We start from the raw sequence: 20,837 nt of genomic DNA, 5'->3' as shown, positions 1-20,837 counted from the left end.
GAGCCTGTCAAAGAGAAAGACACCTTGACGCTGCTCTAGACTTACTGAACCAATTCTCTCGGGGTGGGCTCTGGGAATCTGTATTTTTAAGACGTGCCACTTTAGAAACCAGGGAAATGGACCATCAGCTTAGAGTAGTGGTTCTTTCACTGTTGGGGATGTATCAGATTCTCTTGTGGAGGTTTTATAAAATATAGCTACCCAGGTCCCACCCCCAGCACAATGTCTGAAGGCTTTCGTCTTTGCCGTAAGGTAGGTGTCAACAACTGTATTAAATACATGGGTAGTGTTTTATCGCTACACCAAGGATTTTCCCCAGTCCTTATTTGATCCCAGGCCTTGGTTATCAAACCTCAGCCCATCACACCAAATGTGCATCCTCTGGAGAACCCCACACGTGGCCACCATTTACCCAGGGAAGTTTTGTAGCAGTGGGAGCCATAGAGTAAAAGCAGGTTTTCTGTGCTGTCACTTACCGTAACTCCAAGATGCTGGTCACGTTTCGAGAGGGAAAGATGCGTCGGATGTAATTGAAGTCACCAACGAAGAGGCTCCCGTCGACTCCAACGGCCAGGGCGACTGGGGCGAGCAGCTTGTTGCCTTCAGCAAGGCCGTTGCAGCTGGGACAGGAGATGCTCCGGCGGCGGCCGTTGCCCATGATGCTGGTGATGATGGCGGGCTGCTGCGTCAGGAACTGGTTCTCCCCGGTGCCCTTGTGCAGGATTCCTGGGCGGGGTGGGGAGGCAGTAAATTGGGATGGTTACTGCAGCCCTCCGGGGTGGACATGTCTATCAACTTACTGAGGATGGGTGAAAGTGACAGAGGGAAGAGAAACAGTAGGAAGCGTCAACTGTGGGGAGGTCCCCAATTTCCTCACAATGCCGACAGCACTGCAACAGGATGCGTAAACCCCAAGGCCGCGGTCCGGGGTAAGAAAACATTTGCAGAGATAATTGAAGACTTGTGAGGGCCACTAAGATGCATGGTCTGGGAAAACCAGCTCTACGGTGTTTGACATTTCAAAGGAGAAGGGGGAAAAACCTATGAGTATTTTAGGCACTTGATGAAAAATAGATGCAAGAAGGGGATGGTGCTTTCGCTTAAATGTCAAGGCTGGAGAGAAGGTTCCAGATGTTGTATGCAGGAAAAGGGGCTGTGCTCACAAACTACTTTTTGTGGGGGGGATGTAGGCCATTTTTAAAGTCTATTGAATTTGTTATAACATTGCTTCTGTTTTATGTCTATTTTTTTTTTTTTTTTGGCACCAAGGCATGTTGGATCTTAGCTCCCTGACCAGGGAACTAAGTTTGCATTGGAAGGTTAAGTCTTAACCATCAGATCGTCAGGGAGGTCTCCCACATACCACTTTTAACGTTGAGGATATGGTGTTTGTCCAGGGACCAGCCACCGAGGTTGGAAGGGTCCAGCTCAAATCCCTGAAGGAGGGCTGTCCTTTTCTCCCACAGGATGAGACTGGGGCAGGTCTCGTATTCAAAGCCGACGGACACTGAAAGATACCAGGGGGTGGGGCAGAGCGGGAGATGAGAGAGTTTACTTGATTACTCCAGAGCCCTCCAGCAGGAATAAGAAACTTGTGTGCACAGTAATACAGATTCAGTTCAAAAGACTCACTCAAGGAGGCAGGCTGATTGCTTTTCTCCTTGTGATTCCATACAATATTAAATTCAAATTTCAGGTTGAACTCAACCTTGAAACTTTACACAGTAGTAGTCTGTGGGGATGGAAAGACCTTTCCAATGAACAGCCGGCTTTTCAAAAATGACCCCAGTGGTGGAGAGGGAAGAGATGAATCATTTAAAAACTGAATACAACGCTCCTTTAGAGATGGACAGGAGACCGTTTCCCTCAGCCTGCTGCTCACGGCATGCGTTCGCTATATTCTGCGTTATTTATTTCCACTCACTAGGAGAAAGACCTATGGAGGCTTTGTGGCTCATTTATAAGGAGATTTTGGAGGCAACAGCTTGTGTTAGTTAAGGCACTTTGTACATTCACTCAGGATTCCAGAGGGTTCCAAGTGAGGCAGGCACGGGGACACAGCCTGCCAATTATGTGGCAATGCAGTGGGGAACAGAATCCAAAAACTATAAAAATCCTGCACTTGCCACATGGACAAATAGGAGAGAGGGGCGGGAGATGAAGGACTTGAGTCCCAATTCTGTTACAGCTCACACTTCCTCGTGGTTCCATTTCCCCCATGTGTAAAACAGAGCAAGTGAGGCTTCAATTTCTGAGCGATGTCGTGAGGATAGATGAGACAAAACGCCGAGATGCCATACATTTTTAATTGGAGCGCTGCTTTAGAAATATGAGGCGTTGTTATTATTGCTGTTCCTACTACATTAAATTCTTAACTATGTGTGTCACCTTTGGGGATTCTCCTCCGCTTCTTTTAAATCCTGAGATATAGGAGTGCCGAGATGAACGAAAGATACATTTCATCTTTTTAAAAAAAGCTCCATGTATTTCCTGGCTTGTCCTCTGAAAATTCTAAGAAAAACAATGACCGACTCAGTAGCAAAGAAAATAGCTAGTGCTTGGTCTGTGGCCTTGAAATATTATTTCTCATTAAAAGGAATCAGGGCTCCTTGAAGACATGGCTGGGGCAAGAAATGAACAATAGAAGACCAGGCCATTTTATCAGACCAGATAGGAAGGAAATAAAATCTACTAGGGCAATGGCAAAAGAATTTGGGAATAAGCTTGAAGAGGCTTCTGTTGACCAAAGATGAGACAATCTGACTATTAGGAAAGACAACTTGAAAGGATATATTAAGAGGTATTTCATCCTATGAGTTTATAATGGTATTTAAAAAATGGATTTGCCACTGGTAGAGGATATTAGAGAGCCAACTTAAAATCTTGAAAACTAGTAAACAAAGGGAAAGAATCAACATTTATCTTATTTAAACTGTATTTCAAATAACAAAGTAGTTAATGAGAAAGTATCTCTATAGAAAAGTATTCTAGCTAGTAAATAATAAAGAAGTAATGACATTATTAGAATATCATTTTGTAATCCCTAATGACCTAATGAATCTAGGTAATGAGCATTAATGCTGCAGAAAGCATAAAAGAATAGACAAGCTGACATTAGTCACCTCCTGACAGAAGATGAGAGCACCACCTGTTTTTCTTAAAAAAAAAAAAAGAATAAAATACCTAGAAATAAATTCAACCAAGGAGGCAGAAGACCTGTACACTGAAAACTCCAAGAAATTGATGAAAGAGACTGGAGAAGACACAAATAAATGGAGAGATACTCCATGCTCATGGATTAGAAGAATTAATATTCTAAAATGTCCATACAACCCAAAGCAAAATACAGATTCAGTGCAATCCCAATCAGTATTCCAGGGGTATTTTTCACAGAAAAAGAACAAACATTCTTAAAATATGCATGGAACCACAAAACCCTGAACAGTCAAAGCAATCTTGAAAAGAAGAACAAAGCTGGAGGCACCACATGCTCAGATTTCAAACTATATTACAAAGCTATATTTATCAAAACAGCATGGTGTTGGCATAAAAACAGACACAAAAATCAGTGGAATAGAATATAGAGTCCAGAAATAAACCTAAGCATACACAGTCGACTAAGTTATGATGAAGGAGCCAAGAATATTTCAGTGGGCAAAGGACACTCTCTTCAATAAGTGGGCTGGGAAAGTTGGATAGTCACATGCAGAAAAAAAAAAAAGAAACTGTTCCACTCTATACTATTCATAAAAATTAACTCAAATGGATTAAAAGGCCCCAAACCCATAAAACTCCTAGGAGAAAACACAGGCAGTAAGCTCCTTAACATCAGTCATGGCAATGATTCTTTGAATTTGACAGCCAAAGCAAAGGCAACAAAAGCAAAAAAGAGCAAGTAGGACTAAGTCAAACTAAAAAGCTTCTGCACAGCAAAGGAAACCATCCATAAAATGAAAAGAGAAAATATTTGTAAATCATATATCTGATATGAGGTTAGTGTCCAAAGTACATACAGAACTCGCAACTCTTGACAACCAAAAGCCAAAAAATCCAATTAAAAAAAACAGGCAAAGGAACTTAATGGACATCTATCAGAACACATACATAAGGCCAACACTACATGAAAAGATTCTTAGCATCACTAATTTCCAGGGAAGTGCGAATCAAACCCACAAAGTGATATTACCTCACACCTATCAGAATAGCTATCATCAAAAAGAATACAAATGACAAATGGTGAGGATGTGGAGCAGAGGAACCCTTGTGCACTACTGGTAGCAATGTAAACTGGTATAGCCATGGCAAACAGTATGGAGGTTTCTCAAAAACTTAAAATAGAACCACCATTGTGACCCAGCAATTCCACTTTTTGGTATTTACCTGGAGAAAACAAGAACACTACATTGTAGCATTATTTACAATAACTAACATATAGAAACAAGCAAGGTGTCCATCGACAAATGGATGGATAAAGATGATGTGGTATACAATCAATGAAATATTAAGCCATGTAAAAGAATGAAATCTTGCCACTGGTGACAACACACATGAACCTTGAGGGCATTATGTTAAGTGAAATATGTGAGACAAAGAAAGACATATACTGTATAATCTCACATATATGCGGATCTAAAAATTTGTGTAAATAGGAATACTGCTGCTGCTGCTGCTGAGTCACTTCAGTCGTGTTCGACTCTGTGTGACCCCATAGACAGCAGCCCGCCAGGCTTCCCCGTCCCTGGGATTCTCCAGGCAAGAACACTGGAATGGGTTGCCATTTCCTTCTCCAATGCATGAAAGTCAAAAGTGAAAGTGAAGTCGCTCAGTCGAGTCCGACTCTTAGTGACCCCAGGGACTGCAGCCTACCAGGCTCCTCCGCCCATGGGATTTGCCAGGCAAGAGTACTGGAGTGGGGTGTCATTGCCTTCTCCGAAATAGGAATATTACCTACTCTAAATGCCTTAATTCTTTATCGTGATAAATAGTACATTTCTTTTTGTGAGATCTAACTAATCTTTTTAAAGTGTTTATGGAGTAAAGATGATCATAAGCAGAATAAAAAATTAAAAACAAGCAAAAAACCAAGATCATGTACAGGTAACAAATTGGTGGCTGTCAGAGGCAAGGGCTGAAAGCTGGGCCAAACAGGTGAAGGAAATCAAAAGACAGAAACTTTCAGTTAAAAAATAAATGAGTCATGGGGATGTGAGGTACAGCATGGTAACTATAGTGGGTAATACTGTATTGCACATTTGAAAGTTGCTGAGAGAGTAGATCTTAAAAGTTCTCATCACCAGGAAAAAATTTTGGATCTAGGTATGGTGACAGATGTTCACTAGACCTATTGCAGTCATCATTTTGCAATATATACAAATACAGAATCATTATGTCATACGCTTGTTATATGTCAATTATATTTTTAAAAAGTTGGTATAGATAAAAAATCAAACCTGTATTTAGGAAACCTCCAGGTTCAGCTATCGATTTACAGGAGATACAGAACAGCGGAATATGTTAGACAGCCACAGGTGTGCAATCAGAAAACAAACCAGACTATGAGAAATGCTACAGGCAAACAGTTTCTTCAACAAATACATCATAAAACAAAATATAAAAAAAATGAGCTAGAAGTGAAAGGAAAAACCATAGTTTAAAATAACTGAAGAGAAATCAACTAATCACACAAGGCAGATCTCATAGTAAGCACAGGGAAATATCTATAGTAATTACACAAAAGAACATGATAAATAAGTCAAAGTGACTAATATCAAAGACAGCAAAAGAAGAAAGAAGGAACAATGGTTCACAAAAAAGCTAGAAAACAGAGGCCAAAATGACAATGCTAAGTCCCCACCTGTCAATAACTTATTTAAATGTAAACATTACAGTCTCCAATCAGAAGACATGAAATGACCAAGTGAACAAATCAAACAAACAAGATTCAATGATATAACGCCTACTATAGGCTTAAGGTGGAGGAGGCAATGGCACCCCACTCCAGTACTCTTGCCTGGAAAATCCCATGGGCGGAGGAGCCTGGAAGGCTGCAGTCCATGGGGTCACTGGGAGTCGGACGCAACTGAGTGACTTCACTTTCACTTTTCACTTTCATGCATTGGAGAAGGAAATGGCAACCCACTCCAGTGTTCTTGCCTGGAGAATCCCAGGGACAGGGGAGCCTGGTGGGTTGCCGTCTCTGGGGTCGCACAGAGTCGGACACGACTGAAGTGACTTAGCAGCAGCATAGGCTTAAGGACCCATATAGACTGAGAATGAAGGGATGGAAAAATACATTCAAGCTTTCAAGCAAGTGGTAAACCTCCCTACCCTGCCTCAAGCAAGGGTAGCTATATTTATATTAGATGAAATAGATTTTAAACTAAAAATGCTCAAAAGAGACAAAGATGATCATTATACAATTGTAAAGCAGTCAATACACTGAGAAGATATACCAATTATAAATATTTATTCACCCAACATTGCAGCATCTAAACATATAAAGCACAACTAATGAAGCTAAAAGGAGAAATAATATAGTAAAGTTAGGGATTTAATATCTCATTCTCAAAAATGGATAGATCACCCAGACAGAAAATCATAAAGGGGACAGCTGATTTGAACAACACTATAGACCAAATGGACCTATCACACATAGAACATTCTATCCAACAACACCAGAATACAGATTGTTCTTAAGGGTACAAGGAACATTTTAGGTCACATGTTAGGCCACAAAACAAGTCTTAGCAAATTCAGGAAGATTAAAATCATACCAAGTATCTTCTCTAACCACAGTGGCACGAACCTAGAAATCAATAACAAGAAAACTGGAAAATTAAAAAATACATGGAAATTAAAAAATGCTCTCCTGAATAACCAACAGATCAAAGAAGAAATTAAAGGGGAAATAAAAAGAGACAGATTAAAATGGAAACACAAATACCAGAACTTCCAGGATGCATTAAAAGCAGTACTAAGAGGAAGGTTCACAGCAGTAAACACCTACATTAAGAAGGATCCCAAATAAACAGCCTAATTCTACGTCTTAAGGAATTAGAAAAAGAATAAACTGAGTCCAAAATTAGCAGAATAAAGGAACAAATAAAGACTAGCGTATAAATGAATAAAATAGAAAGCAGAAAAACAATAGAAAAGATTAACCAAACCAAGAGTCAGTTCTTTGAAAAGATAAACAAAACTGAGAAATCTTTAATAAGACTATGGAAAAAAGAGAAAGGACTCAAATCAACAAAATTAAAAATGAAGGACACATTATAATTTATACTACAGTAATACAAAGGATCATAAGAAGCTCTTCTGAATAACTACACACGAATAAACTGATCTGAAGAAATGGAAAAATTCTTAAAGGCATAACTTATCAAGACTGCATCAGGAAGAAATAGAAAATCTGAACAACCAATTACTAGTAAAGAGATTGAATCAATAATCAAAAATCTCCCAGTGAAGAGAGGCTGAGGGCCAGATGGTCTCACTGGTGAATTTCTCTAAACACTTTATGAAGAATATACAGCAATCCTTTTCATATTGGAAACAATCAGAGTGTCCAATGATGGATGAATGAATAAAGAAATGGCAGTGTATACACACACATACACACACACACAAAATGTAGTATATGTGTACATACACAATATTTCCTTCTCCAACGCATGAAAGTGAAAAGTGAAAGCTAAGTTGTTCAGTCGTGTCCGACTCTTCACGACCCCATGGACTGCAGCCTACCAGGCTCCTCAGTCCATGGGATTTTCCAGGCAAGAGTACTGGAGTGGGGTGCCATTGCCTTCTCCAATACACAATATTCCTGAGTCATAAAGAACCAGAAATCCTACTATTTGCAATATCATGGATGGAACTTGAAGGCATTATGCTAAGTGAAATAAGTCAGACACTATGTGATCTCACTTATATATGGAACCTAAAAACAAAGTGGACCAAACTAATAGAAAAAGATCAGACTCAAGGTTCCCAGAGGCAGAGAGTGGGGAAAGGGGAGATTGGATGAAGGTGGTAAAAAGGTACAAATTTCCAGATATAAGATAAATAAGTACTAGAAAGAAAGCAAAACAGTAATAGGAATATAATGTATACCATGATGACTGTTGTTAACACTGCAGTATGATATGCAGGAAAGTGGTTGAGAAGGCAAATCCTATGAGTTCTCATGATAAAAAGAAAAAATTGCCCCTTTTCTTACCTTTTTTGCTCTATCTTTATGAGAAGATAAATGTCAGCTGAATCTACTGTGCTAATCATTTCACACTATAAGTAAATCAAATTATCATAGTATATGTCTTACATAGTAATGTATGTCAATTATTTCTAAAACTGAGGAAAAAATTCAGAGGTGAAAGGGAAAATCATTGATTTAAATTTTTTAAGAGAACTCAGCTATTCCCTTCTTGGTATTTATCCAGAGAACACCAAGACATTAATTCCAAAAGATATATGCACCTCTGTATTTATTGCAGTATTTACAATAAAGATACAGAAACAACCCGAGTGCCCACTGGTGGATAAGTGAATAAATAACTTGTGCTACATATAGACAGTAGAAATACTACTTAGCCATAAAAAGAATGAAATCCTGCCGTCTGTGACAACACGGATGCACTTTGAAGGTACCATGCTAAGTGAAACAAATCAGAAAGAGAAAGGCAACATTCTGAATGGTTTCACTCATAGGTGGAATGTAAAAAAACCAAAGGAACAAAAAAATAAAGCAAAAAAAAAAGCAAAGATACTGAGATCAGACTAGTGGTTCCCAGACGGGAAGGGAGTTAAAGGTGGATCAAATGGATGAAGGGGATCAATGGTATGGTGACAGGTGGTAACAAGCTTTGTGGTGGTGATCACTTTGTAGTGTGTACAGAAGGCAAGTAATAATGCTGCATATCTGAAGCATATGTAACAAAAAGAAGAAATCAACCAGTTACAAAAGGTGGATCTTATGTGGATTCTGACTCAAGCAAATGAAGTACTTCTATTTCCAGATATTCATAAGGCAATTGAAATATTGAATGATGATTGGCTGTTTGATATAAAGAAATTCTGTTTCCTTGTTGTAATGATGATGTTGTTCGGTTTTCAAAGTCCTTTTTAGAGATACATTCTGATATATTATGAATGAAATGATGTGATGTCTGGGACTTGCTACAGAAAAATGCAGGAGGCAGAGGAGTAGCTGAAGGTAAGGAAGAAACAAGAGTCAACAAGATGTGTTGATAATGGTAGAAATTGGAGTACATGGGGTGTGTTATAGTATTCAGTCTATTTTTTGATGTTAGCTATCATTTTGATATTGGCTAAAGCCTGACATACTGTTGACAGTAAATGCACTGGTTACTCCAATAACTTATTACTGTTCTGAAGAATAGCAAGGAAAGATAAGAAAGCCTTCCTCAGTGAACAATGCAAAGAAATAGAGGAAAACAACAGAATGGGAAAGACCAGAGATCTCTTCAAGAAAATTAGAGATACCAAGGGAACATTTCATGCAAAGATGAGTACAATAAAGGACAGAAATGATATGGACCTAACAGAAGCAGAAGATATTAAGAAGAGGTGGCAAGAATATACAGAAGAACTATACAAAAAGGATCTTCATAATCCAGATAACCACGATGGTGTGATCACTCACCTAGAGCCAGACATCTTGGAATTCGAAGTCAAGTGGGCCTTAGGAAGCATCACTACAAACAAAGCTAGTGAAGGTGATGGAATTCCAGTTGAGCTATTTCAAATCCTAAAAGATGATGCTGTGAAAGTGCTGCACTCAATATGCCAGCAAATTTGGGAAACTCAGCAGTGGCCCCAGGACTGGAAAAGGTCAGTTTTCATTCCAATCCCAAAGAAAGGCAATGCCAAAGAATGCTCAACCTACCGTGCAATTGCACTCAACTCACACGCTAGTAAAGTAATACTCAAAATTCTCCAACCCAGGCTTCAACAGTACGTGAACTGTGAACTTCCAGATGTTCAAGATGGATTTCAAAAAGGCAGAGGAAACCGAGATCAAATTGCCAACATCTGCTGGATCACCAAAAGAGCAAGAGAGTTCCAGAAAAACATCTACTTCTGCTTTATTGACTACACCAAAGCCTTTGACTGTGTGGATCACAACACACTGTGGAAAATTCTGAAAGAGATGGGAATACCAGACCTGCCTGACCTGCCTCCTGAGAAACCTGTATGCAGGTCAATAAGCAACAGTTAGAACTGGACATGGAACAACAGACTGGTTCCAAATCAGGAAAGGAGTATGCCAAGGCTGTATACTGTCACCCTGCTTATTTAACTTATATGCAGAGTACATCATGAGAAATTCTGGGCTGGATGAAGCACAAGCTGGAATCAAGATTTCCAGGAAAAATATCAATAACCTCAGATACTCAGATGACACCACCCTTATGGCAGAAAGTGAAGAGGAACTAAAGAGCCTCTTGATGAGAATGAAAGAGGAGAGTGAAAAAGTTGGCTTAAAACTCAACATTCAGAAAACTAAGATCATGGCATCTGGTCCCATCACTTCATGGCAAATAGGTGGGGAAACAATGGAAACAGTGAGAGACTTAATTTTTGGGGGCTCCAAAATCACTGCAGATGGTGACTGTAGCCATGAAAGTAAAAGGCACTTGCTCCTTGGAAGAAAAGCTATGACCAAGTTAGACAGCATATTAAAAAGCAGAGACATTACTTTGCGAGCAAAGTCCATCTAGTCAAGGCTGTGCTGTTTCCAGTAGTCATGTATGGATGTGAGAGTTGGGCTATAAAGAAAGCTGAGTGCTAAAGAATTGATGCTTTTGAATTATGGTGTTGGAGAAGACTCTTGAGGGTCCCTTGGACTGCAAGGAGATCCAACCAGTCCATCCTAAAGGAAATCAGTCCTGAATATTCATTGGAAGGACTGATGCTGAAGTTGAAACTCCAGTACTTTGACCACCTAATGCGAAGAGCCAACTCATTTGAAAAAACCCTAATGGTGAGAAAGATTGAAGGTGGGAGAAGGGGATTACAGAAGATGAGATGGTTGGATGGCACTGCCAATGGGATGTGTTTGAATAGGCTCCAGGAGTTGGTGATGGACAGGGAAGCCTAGCGTGCTGCAGTCCGTGGGGTCACAAAGAGTCGGACACGACTGAGCAACCGAACTGAACTGAACCACTCCCTGACGAAGCAGACCACAGGACTATATTCTGAGCATGTGTAACCCGCTAGGTGTGTATCTTTAGGTAGCTTGCTTACCCTGCCCTCCTGTCCCATCTAGGTAATGGGGATTATGAGAGTGCCTTCTTGACAGTGTTAGTGAGAGGTCACCCAAGACAAAAGATTTAGCACAAAGCTCTGCACAAAGGGAGTGTCTGATAAACATTGGAGGCCAGTTACAGTGAACATTTCTGAGTGTGCTGGTTTCTTATTTTGGTAAACTTATTGCAGTTCTTGAAAACCACAAGCCTATTAATGAAGAATATACAGGATTCTGGATTTTAATTCATCCCAGACAGCTTTCTACAAGTAAGAAAATATACTGGGTGGGTTGATGTGAATCCACAGTTCACAGTTCTTCAAAGACTGACAACTGTAGGACCCTTCTCTCACGGTGGCCTTTCTTAAGTAGGAAGTCGCATGATTCCTTCAGAGGCAAAGCCTGGAACAGAGCGTGTGGCGTTCAGACGCCCTCTCGCTCCATCCCCTGGTCCCCCAGGTGTGTTCTGTGCCACTCTGGAACACGATCCAGCCCTGCCCAGTTCTCTCCCCATCTCACACAGTCTCCCTGTCCACCACATTCCAGCCATCCTGGCCTATTTTTGTCTTTCAAAAACAGCTCTTCTCTTTGTCACAGGGTTCCTTTACCTTCAAGTCTCTGTTTAAATGCTACCTGCTGAAGAACCTCCCATGAACACCCTCTCATGCTTGCCCCTCCTTCCCAGTATACATCACTTATCTTTATTTTCATATTAGCACGTTTCACTGCTTGAAATTTTCTTCCCAGTCTATGTTTATCATCTCGACACCCACTATAGAAGGTATAGAAGGTCTGTGGAAGACGACTCTTGTCTGCTTTATGGACCACTGCACTCTTAACTACTGGAAAAGTACTTGGCACATACTAGGAATTCAACAAATACTTGTCAATTTAATGCATGCCCAAATCCAAGAATCAATAAGGGGTTGAAACTGAAACATACCAACAGCATCAGAGAGTCCATAGACCCTTTGGCCGTAGGCATCTGTCTTGTCCCAGATGAAGGTGTAGGCCAGGTTGGGAGAGGCCTGGAATGACTTCTGGAAGAGGTGCCCCTCTACAGCAACCATGAGATGAACCTTGATGAGGTTCAGGGGCACTGTGGATTGGGTCATGGTGATCTTCAGCAGTGACTTGTAGCCTGCGGTCCTGGAGCTCAGGTAGCGAAGCTTCACGGTGGAACCAGGGAGCTCAATTTCTTCATGAAGAACCTGGAGGAGAGGAAACACAGGTGAAAACAGTGCATCAAACACACCCCAGACGCTAAGCTGCGTGCAACCCACGGCTACCCTTCTGCTATCGTCCTCACCAAAGCATCCCACCTTACAGGGGTCGGGTGTAAGAACCCCTTCCCATGGCTGAGGAGAGAGAAAAAAAACCAACAACCACAACTTTATCCTGCACGATGGGGTGAAGGGGCTGAGGTTATGATTTTTGGATTAATAATTATTCTTGGTCACTGTTGTGTTTCTTTTTAAAACCACACTGTTGGCAAAAGATGTAAATAAGAACAGCAGGCTTTATTGCTAGTTGCATGCAAGGAGGCCACAAGAGGCTGTAATTATATGAACCTGCAACTTCCACTGACAATTGGTATAAAGCAACAGGGAAGCAATAATGTAATATGCCCTCTGTCGTAACACCGATGTAGATCATTAAAGCGCCTCTTATCATGTATCTCTGTGACTAACAGGAATAAAAAGCAATTTGCAGGTGGCGTGCACATATGTGTATCGTTTTTATTCTATTAAAAGCTCCAGTGACTGCCAAAGTCTTGAACAACTATCTGGAAACATCTGGAATGTCCAGGAGAGATTCGGTTTTCTCTCCAGCGACAATAAATTATACTGTGACCTTACTTTTTGTCCCTCCCGCTTAATAGTAGTTTCTGGCTTACCCCAGGAGAAAGAGACGGTGGGAGGAAGTTGGCCAGTGGGTTTGAGTCAGGGCCGGATCGAGAGTCCCACCCCGGGACCCGGAGCTCCTACCTGGGTCTCGGGCACAATGGGATTCTGTCCCGGGACAGCACTGAAGAAGGTGGACAACGGGGAGGAAATGATGATCGGATCCGGCCGGACAAAGCCACTGAGGTCACAGCTGGGGATGGAGTTCTCCTCTGTCTTCATCACCAGAGTGTCCATGGCGTAAAAGCTATTCCACGGCAGCCACACGGTGCGCTCCTGGCTCATGAATGGGGCCCGCTCAAAGTGCAGCGTCAAGGAGGCACCACCGTTGGCGATCAGGTCGAACCTGTAGGGGGCAAATGGGCTCACTGAGAGGGGCTGAACTCACCTGCAGACCAGGCGGGTGCTCTGACCTTCGTGCTGAGGGCAGTGGAGGGGCAGAGCGGGCAGGAGGAGACGGCGGCTTTGTCAGCAGATGGGCTGGGTGCGAGCCCGAACTCTGCCACTTACTAGTTGTGTGACTGTGGGCAAGTTGCCGCAATTTCTTCATCTGTGAAATGGGAATAGTTACACCGACTTCACAGTGTGGCTGAGAGGATGAAATATCATCATGAATTCAGAGCAGACGTCAGCGGACTAGACCCGTGAGCTAAAGCCGGCCCACCACCTGTTTTGGTAAAAAGTTTTGTGGGAATCCCAGCCATGCCCATTCATTGACTTATTCTCTCCAGCCATTTCTGGGGTACAGTGGCAGAGCTGAGTAGTTGTAACAGGAACCATATGGCATCTCAGCCTAAAATAGACACAATCTGGCCCTTTACAGAAAATGCTCCCTCACTACTGGTATAAAGCATTTAGCATTGTGCTGGGCTAATAGGAGTCTTTACTACTTACTGGAGTTACAATGATTTGATTGTAGGCTCAGGAAAGCTTTCTTTTCATCAACCTGTGCTGTTTCTGACTTCTTTTTTTGGTTTCATAGAACTTTAACTTTTTTTGAGATACCATTGACATATAACACTATATTAGTTTCAGGTCTACAACATAATAATTCAATATTTGTATATATTGTGAAATGTTCACCACCATAAATCCATTCATCACCACGCTCAGTTAAGATTTCTTTTTTTCCTGTGCTGAAATTTTTAAGATATGTCTTAGCAACTTTCAACTATACAATATGGTATCATTAACTACAGTTACCACACTGTACATACATTCCAGGACTTTATTATTAGAAGTCTGTACTGTTTAAAAACTTTTTATTTTATATTGGAGCATAGCTGATTAACAATGTTATGACAGTCTCAGGTGAACAATGAAGGGATTCAGCCAATCATATACACACATCCAATCCACCCTAAATTTCCCTCCCACCTAGGCTGCCACGTAACAGTAAGCAGAGTTCTGCGTGCTATACAGTAGGTCTTTGTTGGTTAAGAAGTTTCGACTTTTTAACCTCCTTCATCCATTTTGCCTTGTTTCTGACATATTTTTCCAGCACACAAATTTATTTGGCATTTAGAATGAAATGGTTCTTACTGTTTCTTATATTTTTGACAATTGTTCTTAAACTATATTCCTGCTTGTTCTTTCAGGCTAGATGGAAATCTATTACTAGTGAAGTAAAATAAAGGTAGTTCTTCCCCCGTTAAAGGAAAAGAAAGTCAATGGAGAGAAGTCTCTCAATTTGACCTTTTACTCCTCCACCAGGATCTCAACTGTTTACGGGCAGTGGTGCTCTCTTCCACACACTTCAGAATCCTCAGCACCTAGCAGAGTTCCTAGAGTACAGTAAAAACCCAATGAAAAAAAAGGGGAGATATATGTGTAACTGACTCACTTTGCTGTACCCCCAAAACTAATACAATACTGTAAATCAACTATACTCCAATAAAAATTTTTAAAAACTCAAATGAAAATATATAGACTCTCTGACTTCATTCAATTTTGGTAACAGTTTTGGTGTTTCTCAATAGACACAAAATGAGTGAACAGGGAGCATATGAGTATTAAGGTAAATATCATGGTGGAAGAGTTTATTCTGTTAATTTGTTTATATTTTTATTTTAGGGCGTGCACGCTGCTGGGGACAGTGTTTTATTTGGAGTGCAGGAGAGTGAAATGTTTTGAAGCGACATTGTTCCTCCTTGGGCTGATAGAGTCGAACCACCCACATCTGTGGCGCACAGCACTACACAACAGATTGTGGGATTCCTTGGAGCATTTCCACACAAATCCTGTGACTTCCAGGCTCTGTTACCTGGACAAGCTGAAGAATCACCAATCTGGGAGGTTGGATACATGATCTGGGAAGTTGATTTAGGTGATAATTAGTCTGGAAGCAGTGAGGAAGGATGGGGCAGTGTGAGGTGAGAGAGACAGCAGACCAAGGACTCAGACACCTCCTCTGGTGTTATCACAGGACTCACAGGGCAAGAACGCTGGCTTCTGAGCATGAACAAGTGCCTAAGTAGCCTTGTACAGTACACCCTCACAGTCCTAGTGCATTCAAATAATGAGATTTGGCTGCAGGAACATAAGATCTAAGACACCAGAAACCTGGTGAATATTAAGAATTTGATGTGAATCATCAGATGCCTTCTTTGAGTCTCACAAATAGAAATAGGAGGATAGGGCTACTGTGGGCTGGTCATTTTTGAAACTACCCACAAGGCTATTTTAGGACATTAGGGGAAAAAAAAAGACCAGATTCTTCACCAGAGAAAAGACGAGAATCAGAGTACATGATTCGTTTATGATTTTCCAGACTCCAGTTTTATAGAAAAAGTGTTGCATCAGATTTACAGCCACAGTGTCCTCTTGCATTTGAAACAGAATACAGTAGTGTGTGGTGTATGTGTGTGTCTTTGTGTGTTTTAAGGCCAGGGTGGGTGCGTGTTTTCCCCTTCCTATAGATTTCTTCTTTTTATCTTTTTCTCTAAATTGCGATTCCATGCCCAACGGATTAAGGAAATGACAGAGCTTTCATCTTGGTGGGGGCTGCACGGGTGCGGGTTTCCAATCAGAAGATAATAGGGTAAGGTTGCCTCCTTCACACAGCAGGGTGAAGGCTAAATGTATTTAATTAGACTTCCCTGATTACATCCCACCCCCTCAAAACAGAAGCGAACACACCACCGCTCCTAAAGTCACAGATGAACGCAGAAGGGGTTCACCACAGGACACTGAGGCCTGTGGATCCCTGTCACCCGGCATGGCCTTTGATTTAAAAGAAAATAGGAGTGAGGTTCCAAGGGCTACTTTCCTTTCCTTCTAGACTCTGCCACCCTGAACCTTATCCCCAACATACACCCCTCCCTTCCCCACACACAGAGTGAAAAGCATTTCCGTGCCGTGGAAAAAGCATGGTTGTCAGCAGCCCTGGAGAGGTTGGCTACTCTAGTTATCTTCCATTTTTGAGATCATACCAAAAAATATATATCTGGGCGGGGGGATTCTCCCTCGAGATCTGGCCTGGTGGGTCTCCCCCCAGTCTGCAAGGGGGAGGCACGTGGTTCCAAGCCCACTGCACCATCTGTCTCTTTGCAGCCTCAATACTAAGTAAGTGGAGCCCCACAAAGCTACTTACGTGCCATCTTGGCGGGTGATGGTGTAGCCGTATTTTGGATACTTGACAAAAGACACGTTCACACCAATCAGGGGAGTCCCATCTGTAGTTACTACTTGGCCTCGGATGAGAGAAACCAAACTGAGAGAAAGAGAAACACAAGCTTTTGAGCCATACTCAGGAGAACAAGGGGACAGGCGGTGGGGATCGCCGACAAGTTCCCCTTCTCTGCCAAAGCTCCCCACGCCCCCATCCTCATCTGGTCCCTAAAGCAAGGAGAAGACTTTCAAATGTGAACTGCTGGCTTCACACGATCAGAGGGAGCTGTGGGCGAGAGGTGTGCCTCAGTGCTGGCTTTCCCTGAGGAGCAGTCTGGGCTGAGATCCATGGGTAGTGTCCTCAGTCATTCTACTGGGCAATGGGGTCCCCTGGGCACAGTCCCTCTGCTCTTGGCCTCCCTCCGCTTCTTGACATCACTTGGCTTTTGCTTGGCCGGAGCTCTAGGCTGCCCCACATCACTCATGTTTGTGCCTTAGCCTGGCACAGAGAGTATTATCCTCGGGTGAGAGCTTCCCCATCTGCCTACTCATTTCATTTTTTTGGCTTTGGAGGAAGGCAATGTTACTTTTTCCCTCCAGGCTGGGATGACAGAGGGAACGGGGAATGGGGAGGAAGGGAAGCACACAGAGGTTTTTAACAAGGCCAGGGCATATACATACATTGGTTTTTTTTGTTTGTTTGTTTTTCTTTTAGTTGCCCTTTAAAAATAAAATTTCTCACAATCCGTGACAGCCTAAGGAAAAGAGAATATGAGAGATATTTTCTCCAGCAGAACTATCTTGGATTCTGGATTCCATGTAACTATATATTTTTCTTACATCAAATTCCTGCTACCCTGATTTTGGGCAGGGGAAGGGGGAAGTGGTTGAAATCCCTCTCAACTTTTGGCCCCTGTGGCAGACACCTTTCCTCTATCCAGATCATAGTAACTAGAATGTTCCCAAGGATGCCAGCATTCAACCAGCTCCTTCGGGGAAATCCCATAAAGCAAAGGACATGATACAATAGTCTACTCAAAATCCATGGAGAGAGAATGCACATGTCTCCCTTTGCCTGAATTCTCCTGAGTTCATAGAGAAATGGGTGAACGAGAAGTTCCACTTCTGCACTGAGGTTCCAGCCTACCAGGCAGGTCTGCAGCTGTATTGTTGGCCCTCAAGCCACTGGGCAATTTGGCAAAGGCAGAGAGGTTCTCAGGCATCCAGATTCCTGGACATGCTCCCAATTTCTGGTCTAGGTAATAAAGCTGACCTGTTCTGTGCCAGAATCTTGTCCAAGTCCGCTCAATTTTTGGAAAGCACTGACTTCTGCAATCCCAAGTGACCAGAAAACTGGAGGGATGTTCTCTCCAAGCACCTCCCTTTCTATTAGCAATCCCCCCAGCTGTTCCACTCCGACCCTTTGATGATCTCAGGAGGGTTTAGACTGTTCCACTGACAGCTCTAATTGTCTGCGACTGGCTGCCTAACAAATGAATTCCATTTTTAGCTGGTTCTAACCACAATGTTAGAGTCTTTTGAAAGTGGAAAACTAATTTATGAAAATAATTCTTTTGTTCAATTCCCTTTCCTTATCTTAGCTCAGACTAAGATTTCTTTTAGGCCTTCCTAGACACTATTTTAAAATCAACGATGTGTGTTGATGACCACAAGGTACAAGCTGCTTGTGACGAGAAAACAAAATTGGGAATGTATCCCACGGTGGAGTTATTTCCCCCCTCCTTTTGAATACAACTGTTATTTCTTTAAATCACTCCTGCAGCACAAGACTTTGCAGTGTGCCATAGGAATAAAGAGAGCTGGGTTGCCTGTGATTTCTACCCTCTATTTTTCTAATTCTTCATTGCTGCTGGCTTCCTACATCTCTAGGCAGTCAATTCGCAGCAAAGATTCAGCTAAGACATGCTATCGGTTCATTTCTATTTATGATTATTGATGTGTAACAATTATCACATTATCTAGATAGTGAGATCTGCTCTATAAATTACAGTGGTGGAGTCAAGGCATTTTAGTTATTTTTGTATGCCATTATCTAGGGGAAACGCCTTCTTAGAAGTCTTGAATTAAGTTCTTTTTTACTCTGAGCTTTGTCCTTCATTATTTGTCAGAGGATAATGCACTGAAATTCACATGCTTAGTGAACTTCAACCTATGTCTTGGAGTAACATTTTCCATTTCTGAATTATGGATCCAAGCCGACATGCTGGAGTGTGGACTCATTTGGGTGGTGCTATTGATTGCTGCCTTCAAAGCTTCAGAGAAGCTTTCTCTAAAGGAAGTTTCTTTTGCCCAGATCTCTGGGGCTGGTACAGTCTACCTAAAATTCTGGAGTCCCTGCCTGCTCCCCGACTTCTTGGCTCTAACCCAGGGTGCCTTCTGGGAGTGGTAGCTACTGGTGAGGAGGATAAGACTGACTTTTAAGGCACAAGTGAAGAAAGAGTATGAAAAGAATACGAGAAAATAAAGGATTTAGGGGAGAAATAAAATGTTAATAAGAAGCGGATTAAAATAGAGTATGAGCCTTTGAAAGATGCATTTGTAGTATAATCAAATGGTATGCAAACCTCATGGACTTCCCAGGTGGGGCTAGTGGTAAAGAAACTGTCTGCCAATGCAGGATATGTAACAGAGGTTGGATTCGGTCTGTGGGCAGGAAAGATCCCCTGGAAGCAAGCCACTCCAGTATTCCTGCCTGGGAAGTCCCATGGACAGAGGAGCCTGGAGGGCTACAGTCCACAAGGTCGAAAAGAGTCATCCTGGCAATGGGAATCACGTCCATAATTAAAAAGAAACATACCAACACAGTCTCTGCCCCAGAACTAGGAATTAACAAGCAGAGAAAATATTTTTTTGGTTCCAAGATATGTGATTTATTTTTCTTGAGGGTTACTCATATTAAAATAATATTACTGTGTATAGTATAATCTATACTTACTAAGTTAATTTTACCAATCAAGAAAATAAAGTTTATGAGGTTAAATCACTTGCCTAATGTGACACAGCCAGAAGATGTCAAGGTTGAAACAGGCGAGGGCTGAGATTATTTTTTTTCCTCTTCTATTTTATTTTTAGTGAAACCAGAACAGAGAGAGGCTAAAGTTGCTGGCCCAAGGTGACCTTAAGAACCCTCGTAGTCAGAAAGCTGCCATGAATTGGGGCTACACAGCTTCCCAGGGCGGAGAAGGCAATGGCACCCCACTCCAGTACTCTTGCCTGGAAAATCCCATGGACGGAGGAGCCTGGTGGGCTACAGTCCATGGGGTCGCTAGGAGTAGGACACGACTGAGCGACTTCACTTTCACTTTTCACTTTCATGCATTGGAGAAGGAAATGGCAACCCACTCCAGTGTTCTTACGGGGAGAATCCCAGGGACGGGGGAGCCTGGTGGGCTGCCATCTCTGGGGTCGCACAGAGCTGGACACGACTGAAGAGACTTAGCAGCAGCAGCAGCTTCCCAAGGAGTTCTAAGAGGCTGCAGAGTTCATTGGCTGTACCATTACCCACCACCTCCCCACTCCCACCCTCACCAGGCTCTCCCAGGGAGGACCAGAGTCTGAGTTGTGACGTGGTGATGTCTCCTCCCCAAAGTCTAATGAGTGGGGCTCCAAGACAATCTCTTGTAGACCCAGGGGCTCTTCTAAAGTGTCAGTCAGTTCAGTTCAGTCGCTCAGTCATGTCTGACTCTTTGCGACCCCATGAATCGCAGCACGCCAGGCCTCCCTGTCCATCACCATATCCCGGAGTTCATTCAGACTCACGTCCATCGAGGCGGTGATGCCATCCAGCCATCTCATCCTCTGCCGTCCCCTTCTCCTCCTGCCCCCAATCCCTCCCAGCATCAGAGTCTTTTCCAATGAGTCAACTCTTCGCATGAGGTGGCCAAAGTCCTGGAGTTTCAGCTTTAGCATCATTCCTTCCAAAGAAATCCCAGGGCTGATCTCCTTCAGAATGGACTGGTTGGATCTCCTTGCAGTCCAAGGGACTCTCAAGAGTCTTCTCCAACACCACAGTTCAAAAGCATCAATTCTTCGGCCCT

General features: G+C 42.3%; 1 protein-coding gene across 1 annotated transcript in view; it reads right to left on the bottom strand.

Moving 5' to 3' along the window:
- The window catches only part of TENM2 (teneurin transmembrane protein 2), a 1,056,669-nt gene that overhangs the window by 77,332 nt on the left and 958,500 nt on the right, over nucleotides 1-20,837 (bottom strand). Inside the window, exons 15-19 of the mRNA XM_010863352.1 lie at nucleotides 16,763-16,882; nucleotides 13,255-13,516; nucleotides 12,210-12,477; nucleotides 1,364-1,507; nucleotides 477-726 (exon numbers count right to left, since the gene is read on the bottom strand). Coding sequence (XP_010861654.1) covers nucleotides 477-726; nucleotides 1,364-1,507; nucleotides 12,210-12,477; nucleotides 13,255-13,516; nucleotides 16,763-16,882 — 1,044 coding nt within the window. The remainder of the gene's footprint in view (nucleotides 1-476; nucleotides 727-1,363; nucleotides 1,508-12,209; nucleotides 12,478-13,254; nucleotides 13,517-16,762; nucleotides 16,883-20,837) is intronic.

Source organism: Bison bison, unplaced genomic scaffold, assembly GCF_000754665.1.
Source record: "Bison bison bison isolate TAMUID 2011002044 unplaced genomic scaffold, Bison_UMD1.0 scf7180017864490, whole genome shotgun sequence".
Classification (NCBI taxonomy): domain Eukaryota; kingdom Metazoa; phylum Chordata; class Mammalia; order Artiodactyla; family Bovidae; genus Bison; species Bison bison.
The sequence above is the reverse complement of the archived record's forward strand: the minus strand, read 5'-3'. Positions and strand labels throughout refer to the sequence as shown.